Consider the following 21,082-nt stretch of genomic DNA (forward strand, 5'->3'; position numbering starts at 1 on the left):
CTCTGTGGAGCAGTTCTATCTACTCTGCCCTATAGAGTTGCTATGAGTCAGAACTGGCTCGATGGCAATGGGTTTACAGACTGAGAGCTGGGGAGAGAGGTAGCCCCGTCTCCTTGGTGCGTCTGTGTGGAGTACAGCTTCCATCACACCGAGCTATTGTGGGGGAGGCAGTGGGTATGAATCAGTCACAGCTCAGATGCCACAGATGTGCTTTTTGTACTGAGACTTAGTAGATTTTTGAATAGATGTTTCTCCATTTGCTCTAAGCCCTTAGGACAATTTTCAGAGATTTTATTTATTTTTAATAATGTTTAATGATTAAATGAAAAGTGCTTTGGTATCAGTACCTTTGTGTGCAGGTTGGCAAAAGTAGTGGAGTCCAGCCAAGAGTGAAAATTAGGTTTCCTTTTTGAGCAAAGTCCAGAAACATGCTGTTGGTCTGGTCTAGTCCACGGGAGAGGCAATGCAGGGACCCAGGAGCCCTGACTCCTGGCCGGGCCTCCGTGGTCCAGCCCCGTTTAGTCCACGGGAGAGGCAATACAGGGGCCCAGGAACCCTGACTCCTGGCCGGGCCTCCGTGGTCCAGCCCCGTTATCCTCCCCAACCCGTTCTGAAGAACGCGTTCACTCGGCTGCCATCTCGTGGTGTATATTTTGGCATCCATGACGGGTAATTTCTAGTATCCTAAGATCTTACACAAAAACTCATGTGACCTTGTAGAAGTTTATTTCTAGGCAGTATCACTGCAAAGCGGATGAATTATTTTTGTCACAGGCACAATAAATTAATTTTAAGATTCTTTTTTGTAAAGTAAACAACAGTGAGATTATTTTCCTTAAGTTTTTAAAATGTGCAAAGATACATCAGTGCAAAGACACGGGATGGACTTGTCATAACCCAGAAAACAGCATTCCTTTGGGAAGGCACAAGTGTTGGAATCAGAAATTGTATTAGGTAGATACTTCTGGGTAAAATGTGGTAGGGAAATCTGGATGGTGAAGGAAGAATGTCCTGAGATGAGGCCCTGAGGAACCTGCAGGTACATTAGGCACCAGAGAGGTCCAACTGTGGCTTAGGGGCAGCAAACCAATGGTGTGTCCTCTGGACAACTCTGGCTGAGGAGACCTTTCATGGCTTTATTCTAGGGTTTGATGACAGATGTGTTCATCCAACACACCTGCCACCCAGATGCTGCACATAAATGGAGCCCACCATCTGGGTAGCTAGAAACTTTTAGATGGAGACTGAAGCATTTAGTTTTTGCTGGGAGGGGTGATTATTACAATATAGACCCACCCAAGGAGATTTTTTTTCTTACAGGGATATTCACTCAAGGAACACATTCTTTTGCCAGCAGCACAGAAAAATTTGCTTTTACTTATTATTTCAATTATGGAATCAAAGATGAAAAAGAATTCTAGAAAAAGTCTGTATTTAGAGAGGCTCAGGACTTGCATTAATTTCCTGGCAGATTAGAGCGTAAACTTGGGAGAGAGGTTAAAGCAAGACATGTCTGCCTAGTTGATTGGAAGAAGGAAGATCAAAGGGATTGTCTGGGACCAGGAAATGGCTATTTTAAGCAGATATAAACAAGAGTGTTCACCTTCATAGATCCTTCCTGGGTCAGCCTAGTGGCACTTGCTATAGTTAACTATGTTGGTAGATTTATTCCTCTATCCCACTGGGGTAGTTCTACCTCTCTCACCTCTGCTCATCTCTAAAAGTTAACATCAACCACAAGATAGCACAGATTAAGGAAAAAGTGACCCAGCCTTTTGCATAGTTAAAATAAATTTCCTAATAAGAAAAAATAATCCCAAAGCAAAAATAATAGACTGATTGTATAAAAATGAAAAATGTATGTAGTTCAAAAGCTAAGCCTAAAACATTACACAGTAGAGAAATATTTAAACAAATACGACTGATACATTCATACATAATACATACACACACACACCCACACCCTGTATTTTTACACAGATAATGCATGCCTTTTTTTGTTGGCTGCACCCTCCCCCTGTGAGGTATTTTTTTAAGCATGTTTTACTAATTTTTTTTTTACATAAATGTGTGGAGGATTGACATGGAGGCACTTGTGAGGGTGCCCTTCGGGGGGAGATCATGGCTGGCACACAAACGCAGAAGGTGTGCATTATTTGTGTAAAAAACATTGATGCAATGTATATCATATATAAAGAGCTTCTCTAAATAAATAAGACAAATACTAACACCACAGTATATAAATGGGGAGACAAGATAATAGACATATGCATGGAAGACATACGCATGAATAATATGTAAATGAATTATTAGCAGTCCAAGACAGGCAAATTTAAATGAGATAAATTTCTACTTTTTTGAAATAAAAAAGACTTTTGAAAGGCCAAGCCTGAGTGCTGACAGGCATATATTAAAGCGAGCAAGCTTACACACTGTGAGAAAATAAAAATTAATACAGTCTTTCTGGAAAGTGAATTGGCAGTAGGCATCAAGAACTTTAAAAAAGGTTTACACTTTTGATCCAGTAATATCTTCTTTTCAAGAAATTGCCTCTAAGGAAATAATCAGAGATATAATGGTTTATGTAGAAGGTACAGTTTATTCCCACAGTTAATAATAGGACACAGTTTGGAAAACCTGAATGGTCAACAATAGGTAATGTGTAAGTAATTGTGTTATATTCATATGAAATGTTATGCCGTTAAAATTGTGACTTCAAAGAATATTTAACGATGAGGCAAATTGTATACAATAAAATCTTAGGTTAAAAAAAGCCAAGAGAATATAGAACTCTCCATGATAGATTCCTAATTGAATGTATTGATATAATTTGGAGATATTCAAAATCCCTTGACTGTAACACACATACTTATCAATTTTACTTTTTCTGACATCAGAGGGTGCCTGTAATTTTGTGCACATTTACCAAATAGCATTTCCTTATTCCTGATAAATTATTAGTAAATCAATGGTGTATTTTAAAGTTTTTTTTCAAAAAGGGGGAAATATATCCATATTATATATTAACATCTATATGTGATCTTGGAGCCCTGGTGGTGCAGTGGTTAAGAGCTCAGCTGCTAACCAAAACATCAGCAGTTTGGATCCACTAGTTGCTCCTTGGGAAGTCTATGGGGCAGTTCTATTTTGTCCTGTAGGGTTGCTATGACTTGGAATTGACTCCATGGCAATGGGTATACATGATCTTCTGTCTTTTTTTTTTTTTGCCTTTCTGTCTCCCTTTCTTTATTTATATGAAAGCAAAATGTTATCAATTTCTACACTTCTGCCACATTTCTTAACTTTCTAAAATTCGGTTCAAATCTAAATATGTCATGTTTAGAATTTTACAATAGGACTTCTGCTTCAGGGAAGATAGAGTAGATATTTTTCCCTGTTCTCCCACTGTTGTTGTTGCTAGCTGCCGTGGAGTCAGCTCTGACTCATGCCGACCTCATGTAGAACAGAGCAAAACATTGCTGAATCCTGCACCGTTCTTGGAATTGTTGGTATGGTTGAGCCCGTTGCTGCAGCTATTGTGTCAATCCACCTCATCAGGAGTTTCCCTCATTTTCACTGACCTTCTACTTTACCAAACACCATGACCTTTTCTAGTGAATGATCTTTCCTGTTGATGTGTTCAAAGTAAGCAAAACAAAGCTTCACCATCCTTACTTCTAAGGAGCATTCTGGCTGTACCTCCTCAAAAATCTATTTGTTCATCCTTCTAGCCGTCCATGGTACATTCAGTATTCTTCTACAACACTACAGTTCAAATTCCCACTAAGCACAAATAAAAACTCTGTTTATTATATATAAAACAAACATAAGAAGACTCTGAAAGGTGAAGAGAAAAAGGCAGACCAACTAAGAACCTCAAGACCTGAGGAGTGACACAATGAGAGGTCCTAGTTTTCTTTTTGCCTCATATACACCAGACTGAGCACTGGTGAAATTGGCAACCCAGAAACACCAAGGGGCACAGACAAAAAAAAAAAAAAAAATTCCAAAAGCCTTATTTCTTAAGAATCAGAAAAGGGACAACTATCAAGCCAAAGAACTTTTCAACAATAACTGTCCTATTTAAGCCAAGCACCACAGAAAGAACTATGGCCATCCCCCATGCCAGCAAAATGTGAGGAGGGAGCATCTCAACTCTGCCATCATCATGGTGTCAGAAAAGGCTGAGCAGGGAGCCTGGACTTTCAAGTCCCTACCCCTTGTGGTTTCAGTGGAGGCCAAGTGGGGAACTGGGGCAACTACTCCTATCCAGAAACCCTCCCCAACCCTGCTGCAGTGGTGACAGAGGAGAGAAAGTGGAGAGTTAGAGCTTTCACGACAAACCAGCATTAATGATGCTACACTTACAATTATTATCAGTGGATACTACACAGAAGTCCAAAACTCCTACCCTTGCGCAGCAGTAATAAGGAGCCCACCTTCATCCTTTGGGTGTCAAAGGATATTTCTATCTCCATCTGTCAGTAATGACGCTTTTTCGTGCCACAGTGGTGTCAGAGAAAGCCAGCTAAAACAAGGTTTAGATAAGACCAAAGTCTCAAAACATAACATGAAAACATATGGGCTTCAATAAAAAAGATTCATCATACCAGGAATCAAGAAGAGCTCAAACTGACTGAAAAAGATAATACATGTGCCAACACTGAGATGGCAGAGGTGTTAGAATAATCTGACCAAGGTGTTAAAGCAGCTATCATAAAAATGCTTCAAAGAGCAATTATAAACATGATTGAAACAAATGTAAATATAGAAAGTCTCAGCAAAGAAATAGAAAGACTAAACAAAGAAATGGAAGCTATCAAGGAGAACCAAATGGAAATTTTAGAACTGAAAAACGAAATAACTTAAATAAAAAACGGTGGATAACCTCAACAGCAGAATGGAGGGAACAGAGGAGTCAGTGAACTGGCTAAATAAAATAGCCAGTGAACAATCTAAATAAAAGAGGAAGAAAAAAAAAAAAATGAACAGAGTCTCAGGGACCTGGGCAGTATAACAGAAGATCTCATACTCTTGTCTTTGATGCCCCTGAAGGAAAGGAGAAAGAGAGTGGTGCTGGAAAAGTATGGAGAAATAATGGCTGAAAACTTTCCAAATTTTCCAAAACACACAGACCTACAGATTCAAGAAACTGAGCAAACACTAAACACAATAAACCCAGAGAAATTCACACCAACCCACATCATTATGAACCTTTAGAAAACTGATGACAAAGAAAAAATTCTGAAAGCAGCAAGAGTGAACAATTCGAGTGACAGCAGATTTCACATAAAAAAACATGGAGGTTAGAAGGAAGTTGCACAACATTTTTCAAGAGCTGAAGAAAAGAACTGTGAAGCCAGAATCCTATACCCAGCAAAAATATCTTTCAGGAATGAAAAGGAAATCAAGACATGCTCAGATGAAGGAAAACAAGAGTTTTCCACCAGTAGACATATCCTAAAAGTGTAGGTAAAGAATATTCTCCTAACAGAAAGAAAACGATAGGAAAAACAAAAACAAAAATGAACCTTTGGAACATCAGGAAGGAGGAAAGAACATGGTAACAAAAATATAGGTAAATACAATAGACTTTCCTTCTCTTGAGTTTTTAAAATTATGTTTGACCATAGAATCAAAAGCTACAACACTGTCTGATGTGCTTTCAAATGAAAGTACAAAAAACATTTAAGGCAATTATATTATGGACTGGTGGGGGAGAGTAAAAAAATGTAAGAGAGGTAAGGTTTTTATATGTCACTTGAACTAGTAAAATGATAGCACCAGTAGACTGTGATAAATTATGTACAAATAATGGAATATCTAGAGCAGCCACTAAAAAATATATACAAAGAAATATATTCAAGAACAGTATGGATACATCTAAATAGAATTCTAAAAAATGTTCAAGTAACCTGAAGGAAGGCAAGAGAAATAAAATACAGAAGTGCAAAACAAAGAGAACAACAAAAAAGTCAGATTTAAACCGTAACACATTAATTAGTACATTAAATTTAAATGGTGTAAATAATTCAATTAAAAGACAAAGATTCACAGAGTGGATTAAAAAACATGATTGATCTATATGCTACCTTTAAGAAACTCACTTCAAATACAATGATATGGGAAGATTGTATGTAAAAGGATGGAAGACGGTATATTGTGGAAATCAAAGAGAAGCAGAAGTGGCTATATTGTTATAAAATAAAGTGTAGACTTCAGAACAAAGAAAATAAACAGAATAACATTAAATAATGATAAAGGGGCCAATGCATTAAGAAGAGATAGGAATCCTAAATGTATGTGTAAAACACAACAGAGATGCAAAATATATGAAGTAAAAACTGATACAACTGAAAGGAGAAATAGACTAATCCGCAGTTATCATGAGATCTCAACACCCTTTCTCAACAATTGATAGAGCAACTAGACAGAAAAGCATCAAGGATATAGAGAAATTCAACAACACCAGCAACTGACAGGATCTAATTATCGTAGAACACTCCTTTCAACAAAAGCAGAGTGCACATTCTTTTCAGGTGCCCACATAACATTACCAAGATAGGCCATATCCTACACCATAAGATAAACTTCAATAAGTTTTTAAAATTGAAATAATACTGAGTTCCCTGACCACGGTGAATTCAAGCTAGAAGTCAAAAGCGCAGAGATAACAGGAAAATCTCCACAAACATTTGCGAACTAAACAACATATTTATAAGTAACCCATGGTAAAAAGAGGAAGTCTCCAGTGAAATTAAAAAACAAACAAAAAAATTGAACTGAATAGAAATGAAAATGCAACATATCAAAATTTGTGGGACACAGCTAAAGTAGTGCTGAGAGGGAAATTTATAGCACTAAATGCATAGATTAGAAAAGAGGAAAAGTCTCAATATCTAAGCTCCCACCTCAAGAACCTAGAAAAAGAAGAGCAAAATAAACTGAAACTAAACAGAATAAATAAAATAATAAAGGTGAAAGTAGAAATCACTGAAATTGTAAACAGAAAAACAATAGAGAATATCAATAAAGCAAAGAGCTGGTTTTTCGAAAGATCAATAAAATTGACAAACCTCTAGCAAGATGACAAAAAAGAGAGAAGTCAGAAATTACTAATAGCAGGAATGAAACATGGAATATTATTACCACAAACACTACAAACATCAAAGGGATAATAAAGGGATACTAATAAAACTCTATCAACATAAATTTGAACACTTCCATGAAATGGACCAATCCTTGAAGAACGAAAACTACTACAACTCCCCTAATGTGTAAGATAATTTGAAGACTTTGTAACTATTAAGGAAATTGAATTCATAATTTCAAAACTTCTAATCTCCAGGCCAGATGGTTTCACTGGAGAATTAAACCAAATGTTTAAAAAAGAATTAACACCAATTCTTTTATTGTACTTTAGATGAAAGTTTACAGAGAAAATTAGTTTCTTATTAAACAATTAATACACACATTGTTTTGTGACATTGGTTGCCAACTGCACAACACCTCATACTCTCTTCTTCTTGACTTTGGGTTCCCCACTACCAGCTTTCCGGTCCCCTCCTGTCTTCTTGTCCTTGCCCCTAGGCTGGTGTGCCCATTTAGTCTCATTTTGTTTTACGGGCCTATCTAATCTTTGGCTGAAGGTCAAACCTCAGGAGTGACTTAAGTACTGAGTTAAAAGGGTATCTGGGGCCATACTCTCAGGGTTTCTTCAGTCTCTGTCAGACCAGTAAGTCTGGTCTTTTTTTGTGAGTTAGAATTTTTTTCTGCATTTTTCTCTAGCTCTTTCTGGGACCCTCTATTGTGATCCCTGTTAGAGCAGTCAGTGGTGGTAGCCGGGCACCATCTAGTTGTGCTGGACTCAGTCTGGTGAAGGCTGTGGTAGTTGTGGTCCATTAGTCCTTTGGACTCATCTTTCCCTTGGGTCTTTGGTTTTCTTCATTCTCCCTTGCTCCAGACAGGGTGAGACCAGTGGAGTATCTTAGATGGCTTTATCATGTGGCATTTCTATTTCTAGCTTAAGGAAGCACCATATCATTTTCCAAAATAGTTGTATCATTTTACATTCCCACCAGTAGTGCATAAGAGTTCCAATCTCCCTACAGCCTCTCCGACATTTGTTATTTTCTGTTTTTTGATTTGTGCCAGTAATGTTGGTGTGAGATGGTATCTCCTTATGGTTTTGATTTGCATTTCTCTAATGGCTGGTGGGAAACTCTGGTGGTATAGTGGTTAAGTACTACTGCTGCTAACCAAAAGGTCGGCAGTTCGAATCCGCCAGGTACTCCTTGGAAACTCTACTGGGCAGTTTTACTCTGTCCTGTAGGGTCACTATGAGTCGGAATCGATTTGAAGGCAGGGTTTTTTTTTTTAATGGCTGGTGATAACAAGTGTCTGTTAGCTGCCTGAATGTCTTCTTTGGTGAAGCGTTTGTTCATATCCTTTGCTTATTTTTTAAATTGGATTATTTGTCTTTTTGTTTTGGAGGTGTTGGGTTTTCCTATAGATTTTGGAGATTACACCTTTGTCATAACCAATTTTTTTTTTCCCAGTCTGTAGGCTCTCTTTTTACTCTTTTAAAGTTTTTCGAGGAGCGTGTTTCATTTTTAGAAGACTCCAGGTATCTGGCTTATCTTCTGGTGTTGGTGTGTTGTTAGTTTTGGTTTGCATCCTATTTATGCCATGTATTAGGGCCTCTAGCGTTGGCCCTATTTTTTCTTCTATGATCTTCATGTTTTTTTTGTTTTATATTTAGGTCTTTGATCCATTTTGAATTAGTTTTTGCATATGGTGCGAGGTACGGCTCCTGTTTAATTTTTTACAGATGGACATCCAGTTTTGCCAGCGCCATTTGTTAAAAAGACTGTCTTTTACCCATTTAATGGACTTTGGTCCTTTGTTGAAGATCAGATGACCTTAGGTGGATGGATTTACATCTGGGTTCTCAGTTCTGTTCCATTGGGCAACGTGTCTGTTGTTGTACCAGTACCAGGCAATTTTGACTACGGTAGCTATGTAATAGGTTCTGAGGTCAGGTAGTGCAATCCTCCTACTTTATTCTTTTTCTTCTGTAGTGCTTTATTTATCTAGGGCCTCTTTCCTTTCCATATAAAGTTAATTATTAGTTTTTCCATATTGCTAAAGAATGCTGTGGGTGTTTGGATAGGAATTTCATTGTATTTGTAGATCACTTTGGGTAGAATTGACATTTTCACAATGTTGAGTCTACCTATCCATGAACATGGTATGCTTTTCCATCTACGTAAATCTCTTTTGGTTTCTTGCAGTAGTGTTTTGTAGTTTTCTTTGTATAGGCCTTTTACATTACATTAGATTTATTCCTAAGTATTTTACTTTTTTTTAGGGGCTATTATAAATGGTATTGCTTTCCTGATTTCTTTTCATAGTTCTCTTTATTGGTGTGTAGGAATCCAATTGGTTTTTGTATGTTTATCTTGTATTGTGCTACTCTGCTGAATTTTTCTATTAGTTCCAGTAGATTTCTTGGGTTCTCTATGTGTAGTATCATATCATCCACAAACAGGGACAGCGTTTCTTTTTCCTTACCAATTTGGATGCTCTTTATTCATTTTTCTTGCCTTATTACTCTACCTAGGACTTGCAGCACAATAATTGACACCAATTATATACAACTTTTCTAGAAAACAGAAGAGGAAAGAATACTTTGCAGTTGATTTTATAAGACTAATCATATCCTGATGCCCAAACAAAAGAAAGACAATATAATAAAAGGAAACCACAGAATACTATCTCTTGTGAATAGAGACTCAAGAGCCCTTAATAAAATATTAGTGTGTTTGTGTGTATGTGTATATATGTATGTATATGTAATGACCAAGTAGAGTTTATTCCAGGGATGCAAGGCTAGTTTAATACTCAAAAATCAATCAATGTAATCCATCATATCAACAGACTAAAGAAGAAAAACTACATAACTTTATCAATTGATGCATAAAAACCGTTTAATAGAATTCAACATGCATTCATGATAAAAACTCTTGGCAAATAGGAATAGAGGAGTGCTTCCTTAACTTTATGAAGAACATCTACGAAAAAAATCTTCAGTCAACATTAGACTTAATGGTAAAAGACTAAATGTTTTTATCTTAAGACTGGGAAAAAGGCAAGGCTATATGCTTTCATCACTCGTACTCAACATAACGCTGGAAGTCTTACCCAGTGCAACAAAGCAAGAAAAGGAAATAAAAGATACACAGACTGGAAGGGAAGAAATAAAGCTATTTCTATTTTCAGATGACATAGTTGTTTATGTAGAAAATCCGAAGATATCTGCAAAAACAATGTCCTAGAACTGAACCAAAAACCCATTACTGTCTAGTCGATTCTGACTCTTAGCAACCCTATAGGACAGAGTAGAACTGCCCCATAGGGTTTCCAAGAAGCAGCTGTGGACTGGAACTGCCAACCTTTTGGTTAACAGCTAAAGGTGTTAAGCAGTGTGCCACCAGAGCTCTTATTTTCAGATGATATGATTGTTTATATAGAAAATCTGAAGACATCTACAAAAAAAAAAAAAAAATAGAACAAAGACGTGATTTTAGGAAAGTCACAGGATACAAGATAAACATAAAAATCAATTGTATTTCTGTCTACCAGCAAGAAACATACAGGCACCAAAATTGAAAATAATAGCATTTACAGTTACTCATAGAAATGGGAATACCGGGGTGTAGATTTAACAAAACACGTAAAGGATGTATATGCTGAAAACCTCAAAAACACTAATGAACGAAACCAAAGATCTAGATAAATGGAGAGTTACATCATGCTTCTGGATTGAAAGAAACCAAAAATCTAGATAAATGGAGAGATATATCATGTTTGTCGGTTGGAAGACCACTGCTGTTTTAAGAGTTTACAGGTGTCTTCACCTTTCAGGCTGTGAGCTGAAAGGGAAAATGGAGGCAGCAGCCAGCCCTTAAGCTGCTTGGGTAATTCTTGTTGCTAATAATGTCTAAAGTCAGCCTGAAAACATTAAGAAATGGACACCAACCTTAAAGAGCGTAAGACTTTATTACTTTGTTGCCAAAGCTCAGTCTCTGTGAAGGAGGGACCTGCAGAGTGCTGGGGCCTCAGCACTTGGCTCCTTCCTCTCACTGGATCCACACTGTTGGTCAGCCTTGCTGTCTCCATGATGACAGCAGGCTATGGCTGCTTGTGGCTGCAGGTGGGATGCACACAGATCTGTACCTGCTGGGGAATGCAGGGGAAAGATGAAAGGAGGCCTGCCTGGCTCCCAGAAGGGTTGGCTCTCTTGCTTCCTCACCCTACTGAGATGCTGGGGAGCTGCAGTGTCTCTGCAGAGGTGCTGATGATGGAAGGTTCCTCACTACAGATGCATTTTTTAAAATATGAGAATAATTCAACAGTAAAATCATTAGCCTACCCCAGGCAGTTTCAGCTATAATTTATGGATTAAGTCTCCCACCTTTGAGTTTTTGTTTTGCATTCATTAGGATAGATTTTTTTTTTTTTTAAAGAAGACTATCAAGAAATCATAATTCTGACAACTAACATTAGCAACCATGTCACTCATAGATATTGCCAAGGCTGTAATCCTGAAAAATAAATTAATTTCCCTTGTGTGGGAGCCATCTGAATAATGTTCAGGTTCCTCTCCAGGGCAGGCAGATTGACTCTGGAAAGAACCTGCTGCTTCTATGGCACCGTGGGCACGTGCTGAGAGGTTCTGCCAAACCCCCTTCTTGGGCTTTGCTTTGTCTACCTTGCCTCTCCCTGGAATTTGGGAAGAAGAAAATTGGCTGGTGTTCTTGGGCACATAAAAGGGTCAGATGATGTCAGAAAGCTTCACACTCACATATACAGATTTTCTAACACAGCAGTGGACTTAGCTTCTTCTCTTTCAGCAATTTCATTATCTTTAATTAATATTGGATAGAATAGAATTTCCTTTTCACCCTGAAACTCTTTTTACAAAATTTTTAGTGATGCAGAATAAGTTAGTGCTTTGTTTGGGTTAAAGGCAAACGTGCTTCTTTTGGTAAGTTTTAAAATGACTTTCTTAGATCAAAGATTAGTAGAATGGTGGGAAGTCCTAGGGACTCTGTGATGGCAACACCTGCCATGTCTTGAACTGTGTGCCAGGCACGGGGCGAAGCACATATGTGAGACAAGTCACTAAGTCCACAGTCACGCTGGGAGACGGTCACTATTGTTGATGTTGCTGGTTGTCGGCAAGTCGCCTCAGACTTGGGTGATGTTAAGTAAAACAGACGAAATGTTGCCTGGTCCTGTGCCGTCTTCAGGTTTTTCCTGATGGTGTGTCCAAAGTAAGGGAGTCAAAGTCTCACCATCCTCACTATTTTCTTCTAAATTTTATTTATTTTGTTGTTGTTGAGAATATACAGAACAAAACATAGACCAATTCAACAGTTTCTATGTGTACAATTCAGTGACATTGATTACATTGTTTGAGTTGTGCAGTCATTCTCACCCTCATTTTCTGAGTTGTTCCTCCCCCATTAATATAAACTCACTGCCCCCTAATGTTCCTACCCAATCTTTTGAGTTGCTGTTGTCAGTTTGATTCCATACAGATAGTTCTGAAAAGAGCATAATGCTCAAGGCAGACTTTTTTTTTTTTTTTACCAGTTAAGCTGAACTATTGTTGCTTTTTAAGATGACTTTAGGGAATATTTTTAGTTTAAGGTCAGTAATTTCAGGGGTTCATCCATCCTGCATGGCTCCAGAAAGTCTATAGAGTCCATGAGAATTTGAAATTCTGTTCTGCATTTCCCCCCTTTTGATCAGGATTCTTCTATGGAATCTTTGCTCAAAACATTCAGTGATGGTAGCCAGATACCATCCAGTTCTGGTCTCATGGCAAAGGAGGCAGTTGTGCATGGAGGCAATTAGCTACGCATTCCGTATCTTCTTCTTATTCCTGACTCGCCTTCTTCCTTTGTTTGCCATACTCACTTTTAAAGAACATTCTGGCTGTATTTCTTCTATGACTGATTTGTTCATTCTTATTCATTCCATTTAATGGTTGAGGAATCTAAGGCTCAGAGAGTTTGTGTAACTTGCCAAAGATAACACAGCTAGCAGGTGTTAGAATCTGTGTGTCAACCAGGTTTGTCTGATTCAAAGTCTGAGATTTTAGCCGCTCTATTTCCTCCCTCCCTTCCTGGGATCTCTGTGGTGACTTGATCTTGACTGAGTCACAGGATGGCCTCCCATGGGTAGACTGGTAGATTACCAGCATGAGCCACCAGAACAGGACAAGAACAAACACAGCGTAGAGGCAGCCATATTTCCTGGCAGTTATTGTAAAGGGGCTGGAACCATATTGTGTTGGGTCAGACCCACTCTTCTTTGTTTTAATTGAATGCTCGATGAAGAATCGAAATTGGCCAACCTTCAGATCCAGGTGACCCAGGCCTGGCTCTCTACTGATCCTTGACAGTCAGGGTTTACATTGGCCAGAAATGACCCTCTATGGAAACATGGAAACAGGGATGCTGGTTTGCTCTGTTTGTCTCTTATCTGAAGGGTTTTTGGGGTCCCGACTGGGTTCATCTGTCAGCAGTGGGAGGAAGCGGCCTGATGTTCATTGTCATGGATTGAATTTTATCCCCCCAAAATATCTGTCAACTTGGCTAGGCCATGATTCCCAGTATTGTGTAATTGTTCACCATTTTGTCATCTGATATGATTTTCCTGTGTGTTGTAAATCTGTGTCTGTGATGTTAATGAGATGGGATTAACAGCAGTTATGTTGATGAGACTCAATCTACAAGATTAGGTTGTGTCTTAAGCCAATCTCTTGAGATATAAAAGAGAGAAGTGAGCAGAGAGACATGGGGACCTCATACCACAAGAAATAAGAGCCAGGAGAATAGCACATTGTTTGACCTGGGGTCCCTGCTCCGAGAAGCTCCTTGACCAGGGAAGGTTGATGACAAGGATCTTTCCCCAAAGCTGACAGAGAGAGAAAGCCTTCCTCTGGAGCTGGCACCCTGAATTCGGACTTCTACTAGACTGTGAGAGAATAAATTTCTCTTTGTTGAAGCCATCCACTTGTGGTAATTCTGTTATAGCAGCATGTGATAGTTAAGGTTTGTGCCAACTTGGCTGGGCCATGATTCTCAGTGGTTTGGCAGTCGTATGATGTTGTGAGCACTTCCATGATGAGATTTGATATAATGTAATCACCTCCAGAATGCAATCTGATGTGAGTAGCTAATCAGTCGAAAGGGAGTTTTCTTGGGTGTGTGGCCTTCATCCAATATAAGTTAACATTCTGACAAGGCTTGTGGCTCTTGCTGGATCTGGACCCTGCAGCTTACTCCTGTTTGTCTCACCTCTGGTTCTTGGGACTTGAGCTAGCAGTTTACCTGTGGTCTCGCCTGCCGATCTTGGGATTTGTCAATCTTCATAGCCTGTGAGCAAGAGCCCTGCTGTCTGACCTGCCAATCTTGGGTTAGCCCACCCCTGCGGTACGTGAATCAGAAGTCTCCAGCCTGACCCACAAACTTGGGACGTTCCAGCCTCTACAACTGCGTGAGCCATTTCATTGATATAAACCTCTCTCTGTATGTATTTATATGCTTTACTGGTTTTGCTTCTCTAGAGAACCCAGCCTAAGACACAGCAGTAGATAACTAAGACACTCATCACTTGTGGCCGTGAGGCCTGCTCCACTTGGCACTACTTACTCTTCCAGTGCTAATGGATGGGGTAGTTACCTTTTGTAGCCCTGGGTGGTGGAGTGTCAGTCCCTGGGACTGATGGGTTTCTTGTTAAGGAGGGCCTTTACCTTCTAGGGTTTTGATTTGGCATGAACCTTGAGAAAGGGAAAAGAGGAATGGAAGGGCTCCTTCCACTGCCCATTCTGACCAAGAGTGGACTCTATTGTCTGTGTTTGAAGGTTTTGGGTGGAATGCACCAGCTCTTTATGTAGACTTGGTAACCCTGACACCAAAGCAAGGAGCCCTTGTTTCCTTCTGTATCTGAGATGTTCCATGTTTAAAGGTTGTCATGGACCTCGTTGCAACAATTGAGGATCATTTATTTGTGGTGGTTGGATTGATAAATAGATCGTTGAGAGTAGGGAGAAAAAAAGGTTTTTGGAATGTGCAAAAGTGATTATTTGTTGGCATTTCTGCAGGGTTGGACGTGCATTTTGAGAACTGACTCTTGGGGCCATTTTGCATATTTAATCACAAGCAAGCCTTTTATTAACAAAACATTTATCTGTAACACAACATACACATACACACACACACACAGCCCTTCCATTTCCCTACAGGTGGATTACAAGTTGCCCTTTTGAAGGACGAGAACTGAAACATGGTGGATGTGACATTTTGACCTTGATGTTTCGATGTAGGATTGCCTGGTCAGAGCCCAAGGGACAAATCATTAAACTTGCGGTTTTAAGAAAAAGATAACAGCAAGAGTTGTAAGCAGCCTGGCCCCTTCCTTGATGCAAAGCCTGACCCCAGGGTGGGATAGGGTGGGGTTAGGTGTAGTGAGGCTTGGGGCTAGGAGTCAGGGTGTCTGTTTACACATTACTTGATAGCAAGAAACTCGGTTTTTATATGTGTTTGGCCAACTGTGTCAAATTTGCCATGTCCAACTAGTGGCATTAAAATGTCCTGCTTCATAAAATATCCTCCTTGAGTCTCTATGGCCGGGAGCACCCCTGAGCAGGGCTCTGAGAAGTCAGGGTCTCTGTGGTGGTCACTGGGGATGGGGTCTCTGGGACTGTGTCTGTGGCTGGGTTATTAATGAGGGAGGGGGTCACAGGGAATGGTACCTGGGCCAGGAAGGAGCTCAGCCTTTGTCTGAAGAGGTCACGACTTTGGCAGCGAGGAGGGAGGCTTTCTCCTCTCCCTCAGCAGCAGCGATGCCTGGGTGCCAGGCTTGTGCCCCAGGAGTGAGGGGTGAAGGGTAAAGGCCCCACTGCTGAGTGCCTTTCCTTCCTCCGATTTGACTGGGTGTCACTCACAGCAGACTGATGTAATGATGCTGCTGAGCAGGAAACCTGTGAAGCAATTATCTTTTTAGTAGGTCACTGCATCCTCTGGGAGAACAGAGCAGAGGGAGGGCGGGGAGAGGTGGGCTGCGCGGCTGCCCCCAGGGGCTGCACAAGCTGGAGCTGTGCTGGTGATTAATAGCAGTGCCACTTTCCATGAATGTTGCTTTAAGCAGCAGTGCTCAAAACTGAGTGGAAATGAAATAAAACCACCCAAAATAAATGTTTCCTGTCTTCTTATGAGTTGCTTGAATCCAGAAATAGCTTTTCACATCTGTAATTTTAAATGGCACCATTCACAGCCCTCTTAGAGCCCTGGCTCAATTTTCATGTGGATATGACTGTGTGTGCACACACCACTTTTTGTTTTTAAAGACCATGAACAATTTGAGCTAAGTGACTTTGGGTTTTCTCAGCATGGAAATAAAAATTATGTTTACTGAGAAAAATATAGCCTTTTACATGTGTTTTAAAAGAAAAATAGTAATCCAGGGAAGGAAATGGACAGGAAGAATATTTGTCCCTATAGATCACATGCTGGAACAATGAAAACTTGTGGCAGGCAGTAATTGCTGGCCAGCTGCAGGGATGGCAGCTCTGGGAGCTGTGCATGGCAGTGGGCCAGGATGCTGGCAACAGGACACACTTGGGCCATCGCTGGCCTGGGGCTGTCAACTGGGTCCTGTGAGCATAAATGAGAGGGTGACCGCACAGTGGCATGGCAGAGTCCCCCAGGGGCCAAGCCCTCTGGGCACACAGGCACTGAGGCCCTGCCCCTTCCTGCTGTCTCTGTTGGAGCCAGGCTGCTAGCTGGGCGGGGTGGGGATGGGGTTGCTAGTGATGTCAGTCACGGGCCTGGCCCTGGCTGCATCTTGGGACAGGAGGGTCATTAGCCTTCAGTGGCAGGTTTTCCACTCGAGAAGCCAGAGAGAGGATCTGATGGGTGAGAAGCCAGCAGGAACCTCCCTGCTCAATGCTCTGGGGACTGTAAGCATCTTGCGATAGAGGGAGGGAAGGATGGAGTGCGGGAGGGTGGGGCCACTGTCTCGACTCACCCATGTTCCCTCGCGACAAAATAGCTGGCAGTGAGGGCGCTGTGGAGCATAAGTGGAGGCTGGATTCTTCCTCTTATTTGCTTCCTCCATCCCTGTCATGACCATCTCGCTAGCTCACACCCAGCACTCCAGTGTTCACCAGCTGGGCTTTCCTTGAGAACACCTAGTAAGAAGCCAGCATTCCGAGAAGAAGTGGGGTCATCCTGCCTTCAGTCTGTCCTGAGCACTCACACAGGCCAGGTTGGGCACACAGAGTAGGCAGGCCCTCTGTGAGTCCAGAGGGAAAGGACGGGCATGGCACAGCAGTCTGGAGGGGAGTGCTGGGCCCCAGGAGAGGAACAGCAGATGAGATGCTCAGGATATCTGAGGAGAGGCGGCTTCCTGCTTTGATTGATTTTGTTTTGTTTTGAAGGGGCTGCTGAAGAGGGAAGGATCAGCAGGCCTCAGCGGAGGAGGGGAAATCAGCTGAGCCCTATTGGTGTGGGGCAGTGAGGGCTGAGCTGGCTGCTTGGACAGAAGCCCAGGGTGGGGAAGTAGAGGGCCATCAGGGTTTACTGGAGACCTGCAGGGGCTTAGTAGGAGAAGCAGTTGGTAAGCTCAAGGGAGGCCAGATTGGTCCCTTAAATGCCGAGCTGAGGCGTTTGGATTTTATTCTGTATAAGCTGGCCAGAACTGACACCTTTGAATTGTGGTGTTGGTGAAGAATATTGAATAGACCGTGGACTGCCAAAAGAAGGAACAAATCTGTCTTGGAAGAAGTACAACCAGAATGCTCCTTAGAAGCAAGGATGGCGAGATTGCATCTTACATACTTTGGAGATGTTGTCAGGAGGGATCAGTCCCTGGAGAAGGACATCATGCTTGGCAAAGTACAGGGTCAGCAGAAAAGAGGAAGACCCTCAACGAGGTGGAATGACACAGAGGCTGCAACAGTGGGCTCAAGCATAACAACGATTGTAAAGATGGCGCAAGACCAGGCAGTGTTTCGTTCTGTTGTGTATAGTGTCGCTGTGAGTCGGAACCAACTCTATGGTACCTAACAATAACAACAAGCTTGCCAGAGAAATTAATTCTCCCAGTAAATTCATTGACTTATGTAGAATGTCTGTGCTTGGCCATATATCATATTCCGAGAACTGAGTTAACAAGTTAGAATGCTGACGTGAATGTATTCTGGATTAAACAAAAAAAGAAAAGAAATCCACTCTGTGAGGGATTGGACACTCAGTGCCTCCAGGGGCCAGGAGGTAATGCCAGCAAGTGGAGGTACTCCTGGGCCTGTAGGGACGGACAGCTGTGCCCTGACCGATGGGGTCAGGGGCCTCTGAGCTCCAGTGGACTGTCACATCACAGGAGTGGGGTCCAGGGTTATGACAGCTTCTGATTTTTCAAGAAAGGTGGGGAATTCAGATTATTTCTGTAAAGTCTTTAAAGTTTTAAAAACGAAGATGTCACTTTGATGACTAAGGTACCCCTGACCCAAACCCTGGTCTTCTCAATCACCTCATATGCATGTGAAAGCTGGATATGAAAAATGAAGACAGAAGAAGAATTGATGCGTTTGAACTATGGTGTTGGACTGTGGTGTCCACTGGTGGACATTTGGACTGTTTCCAGGCTTTCAGCTATTACAAATAAGCTGCAGTGAATATTCTCATACAAGTCTTTCATTTCTCTTAGCGTAAATACTTAGAGATTGCTGGGTCATGGGGTGTGTTTAACTTTATAAGAAACTTAAAATATTGAATATACTGTCAACGGCCAGAAGAATGAACAAATAGATCTTAGAAGAAATATAACCAGGATTTTTCTTAGTAAAGAAGGTGGCAAGACTTTGACTTGCTTACTTTGGACGCTTCATCAGGAAAGACTAATTGTTAGAAAAGGGCATCACGTTTGGTAAAGTAGAAGACCAAGGAGAATGAGTGAAACCCTCAGTGAGATGGATTGACACACCAGCCACAACAATGGACGGAAACATACCAACGACCATGAAGATGGTGCAGAACTGGGCAACGTCTTGTTTTGCTATGGAGAAGGTCGCTGACTCAACCACAACTGACAAGCAAACCAAAAATAATCACAACATTTAAAAATGAAAATTAAGAGAGTGGGGACAAATTGAATTTGAAAATGACCTAATGCTGTGATGATGTCATTATCGGGCCTGTGATTTTCTTATCTGTTTCACAGCAATCCAGCAAAAGCTGAGATTTCCCCACAGACCATCAAGCCTCTCACTTGGCGCCAGGCCCTACTGTGGTTGGTGAACGCTGGGATGATGGGAAGGGTATAGACGAAGGGCAGAGTGCTGTAGGGTGTTCCTTGAACACCCATTTGTGGTTGTGCCCGGGAGAGGTCTGTGCTCTTAGCAGAACAAGCTTGTGCTCACAGCACTTTTGAGGGGCAGAGAGTAATGACCCCCATGTGAATCTGACAGGAGCAGCAGGGTTAACGTCGCCCTCCTGGTTGAGAATGTCCTTTTGAAATATGTTCTAGGATACCACTCCTGTCCTATTAATTCTATCACAAACTTAGGAAAGCTGAGTAATTAATTACCAGAGGGCACTTGCAACTATAAAATGCCATGTAAATGCTAAGGAGTAAAAATTACTCTGTATGAAATGGATATTCTGCTTTAAAAAAAGTCTGCAATGGAAAGGTTAATTTCTAGAAGAGCTAAAAAGCCTTCCTTTGGACTATCTTCAGAAATTCTTGACATCTTATTGTAACCATCTTTTAGGAGACTCAGATATTCTATATTTTGAAGCGTTGAAAAGGCAAATGGCTGCTTGACACTTTTAGCTCTGAATATACAGTTGCCTATTGGATTTCGGTAAAAAATGTGTTTTCTTGACTCTTTCCAGCAGGAGGCAGTTTGGGCCCAAAGCCAAGGAAGAAGTCAAGGTCATTGAACAACAAACACAGACACTTAGGCTGATGCCTCGCCTGGCCACGGCCTTGGCCCTGACCTCCTCAGTTAGCAGGTGAGATGGCTCATGATGTGGTGAACTGACGTAAGGAATGGAAACCAGAAGCAGCTACGGGCTTCATTTTCTAACCATGAGTGGGGCAGTCGGTGGTTAAAATCAGATGCCCTGGTTAAAAGTGATGGCCTAATTTTGATTGTCCACATATCCAGGTAAATGGAATCCATAAAGAATTTGAGAAGACTCAAACCAGTGTTTCCCCAGTATTTCTTAAAGTAAATACAGACTTGAACAGTTAACATTTCAGTTTTCTTTGCCTTCTGATGAAGGTTCTCGCTTACAGTGAAGTTTTCAAATAGCAGGCTGTGGTGTGGGATATTGAATCGAGCAGCAGGAACAGTTCTGTGGATTCCTGTGGAGCCGTGCATTCGCCTGCAAGCTTTGTCCGTGTCCTCTCAGCTGTTGCTCCTCAAAGCCCTTGGAGGTGCCTGGGCAGTTTTGTATCATGTTACCTCACCACTGCATTCTGAAGATAAGAACCTTGGGGGCTTGGGGATCACAGGGCCTGGGAGTGGGTTGACGGGGAATAGAACTCCAAACTTGGACCCTTATCCTGTGTTCTTCCCTATAGTAGGCCATCCTGCTTCTCAGAGGTACCTACAATAATTTATGAATAATTTACAATTGACGTGTGTGAAATTGACCACACTGATGGGCAAAGTAGGGACAGGGTTTATAAAAACAAGGTAATCAGAGCAACTGCCGTATCTGGTGTGCTGCTGACTTGTGGGACCACGGCCTGCTGCTGGCCTGGCTGAGTGGGTGGGCTGGGTGGACGCACCTCTGCTCTTCTTGGGCCCAGTATCCTAGGGTACACTTACGGTGAGTCCTGTTGACTGAGCTTCAGGTCACAGCACTCAGGTCGATCCAAGCCATCTGGAAGAAAATTTAAATCACTGCATGCAACATCTGTAACTTAAATTGTTTTTGGATATTTTTCACTGATGTTTAATTTGCATACAGTAAAATGCCCAGATTTTAGTGTATAG

The 21,082-nt window shown here is 41.2% G+C and overlaps 1 protein-coding gene across 1 annotated transcript in view; it reads left to right on the forward strand.

Moving 5' to 3' along the window:
* Positions 1 to 21,082, forward strand: part of LOC126060313 (acyl-coenzyme A oxidase-like protein) — a 184,625-nt gene that overhangs the window by 140,967 nt on the left and 22,576 nt on the right. The window contains 1 exon segment of the mRNA XM_049856378.1: positions 19,971 to 20,090. Within this exon segment, the coding sequence (XP_049712335.1) occupies positions 19,971 to 20,090 (120 nt within the window).

The sequence above is a fragment of the Elephas maximus genome, chromosome 17 (assembly GCF_024166365.1).
Source record: "Elephas maximus indicus isolate mEleMax1 chromosome 17, mEleMax1 primary haplotype, whole genome shotgun sequence".
Lineage (NCBI taxonomy): Eukaryota > Metazoa > Chordata > Mammalia > Proboscidea > Elephantidae > Elephas > Elephas maximus.